General features: G+C 34.2%; 1 protein-coding gene across 1 annotated transcript in view; it reads left to right on the top strand.

The window, feature by feature from the left end:
• Positions 1-1,683, top strand: part of LOC107699291 (tumor necrosis factor alpha-induced protein 2-like) — a 6,951-nt gene extending 5,268 nt beyond the window's left edge. Inside the window, exons 8-11 of the mRNA XM_016500503.1 lie at positions 657-782; positions 876-1,031; positions 1,204-1,325; positions 1,406-1,683. Coding sequence (XP_016355989.1) covers positions 657-782; positions 876-1,031; positions 1,204-1,325; positions 1,406-1,568 — 567 coding nt within the window. The 3' untranslated portion in view covers positions 1,569-1,683. The remainder of the gene's footprint in view (positions 1-656; positions 783-875; positions 1,032-1,203; positions 1,326-1,405) is intronic.
• The last annotated feature ends 471 nt before the right edge of the window (positions 1,684-2,154 follow it).

Consider the following 2,154-nt stretch of genomic DNA (forward strand, 5'->3'; position numbering starts at 1 on the left):
TATATTTTATTATTAGTATTTTTATAATGTATAAACATATACAATTCCATTAAAAAGATGATTTTATGAATAGGAAGTTCAGAACAGCATTTATATGTAATAGGCATATTGGGAAAAATTATAAATGTCTTTACTTTCACTTTTGATTAATTTAATTCATCCTTGCTGAATAAAAATAATATTTTTTTTTTTTTTTAAATTCCAAACTTTTTTAATGGTAGTAAATATTAAAATATTTATATAGTTTATAAGTATCTACTGAACTTTCAAGAAATCATATTTTCACACCACTGGCCCCAATTATGTATATGTATTTTAATATTTACAGTTTTCCACTAGCTTTATCAAAACACTCCTATTTAATTATGGCTATAAATAAACCAAACCAGCACAATAGATTTTCATCGTTTTCAGAAACCCTCATTGAGGTTTGTCTTGGCAGTGAACACACTCGTGTGAGCAGTTGGCTGCCATGTCCTAATTCTTCCACTGTATATAAAAAGCCAAACTATTACCTTTTATGAACTGCTTGTCTAGTTCATGTGAGAGAATCAGATAAACGGTTGCTTGAGCAGATCCAGATCATGACCAGATCCTGCATTGCATCTGAGTTCATATGCATTAAAATAAACATGTCAATGCATGTGTTCCTGCAGGACTTGTACAGGAAGGTGGGTTCCAGCGAGTGGCTCAAGCACAGTGAAGGTGTATGTGAAGAGCTGCTGGCAAAGCTGGACAGACATATTCAGAAATTCATCAACTGGGACAAAATGTGTTGCCAGGTATAAACATATGTCAAACAAATAGATTGATTTGTTGAGTAATTAATTATTCCATTTCAGATTGATTGATTGATTGATTGATTTAATGAATAGGAGCTACTGGGTGGGATGCATAAGGAGTTTCTAGCCGAATATGTACGGAAAATGATGAAGCAAAAGATCAAACTTTCAAATAAAGCACAGCAACAGATGGCAGCATCATCACTCTGCATAAACAGTGAATGCATACATACATACTTCATTGCAGCTGTAAGTACATATGTCCTACTTAAAGGTCATAGTTTTGTTCAAATACTGTCTTTTACCCCACTTTAATATGCAAAAATTACACAAATAATGTCTTAGGAAACCAATTTTATGATTACTTTTTAATAATAAGGCATTGTCTAATATTCAAATCCTCATTAATTCATTATCATAGGGATCAGATTTGGATTGGTTGAAAGACATTCTTCCCAATTTAGCGGGTCTGCTGAAACTACAGGATCCAGACAGCATAAAGTTAGAGTTGGTAACTCTGATTAAGCTTTATCCTGATCTCAGGTATGGTATTTTCTGCTGTGCAATTATTTATGCAAAACAACGACCACTGCAATTTTCTCATGTCTGTGTTCTTGTTACAGTGAGCGTCATATCTCTGCTTGGCTGAGACTCAAAGGAAATCTTTCTCCATCAGACCTCAAGATGATCCTGAAGAGCGTCACTTGCAGCCAGAATCAGTTCAGTGAAAAGCAGGACTCACTCCAGTTTAGCAGGAGCTTCTTTTCCACAGTGAGGATCAGATGAATTTTGCTTGATAACATTGCTTGTGTTCATTTGCCTGCTTTTGTAAAATTGTTCCTGCTCAGGCATTTTGCAATTATTTTGTACATACTGAAATTCTTTGTGAATAAAATTGGAAATCACCATTTTTACTTTTTGTGTTACTCCTTTGAAATTTGTCTGTTTTTTACTTTCCAGTTTAATGTGGATTATGAAAAATAAACCTCAAAGAATTTATGGTAACTGTGTCTTGTTATCAGCATCAAATAATTCCAGTACACACATTTTAATAGTTTATTTGCCGCTTTGTGTGGTGATTACTGGATTATGGGAGTGCCTGTAACAGACATCTACAAACAGGATATGGTGTGATAGGTTCAAGTTACACTTCGGAAACACACCTGCTGTCACGATACATGTGTAGTTCCTGAAAGAGTCTGTTCAGGAAGATTTCCCGACAAGCTGTATCCTCTACAGGAACACAGGATGTAGTTGTAGGGTTCATGTTTTTACCTCCTGCTTCCTATCCTTGAAAAATAACAGTCAATCAGCCATACAGACACACAATGTAAATGTATTTCAAATGTAATGCTGTTAAAAAAATAATAAA

Source organism: Sinocyclocheilus anshuiensis, unplaced genomic scaffold (assembly GCF_001515605.1).
Source record: "Sinocyclocheilus anshuiensis isolate Anshui unplaced genomic scaffold, SAMN03320099.WGS_v1.1 scaffold450, whole genome shotgun sequence".
NCBI classification, from domain to species: Eukaryota; Metazoa; Chordata; class Actinopteri; order Cypriniformes; family Cyprinidae; genus Sinocyclocheilus; species Sinocyclocheilus anshuiensis.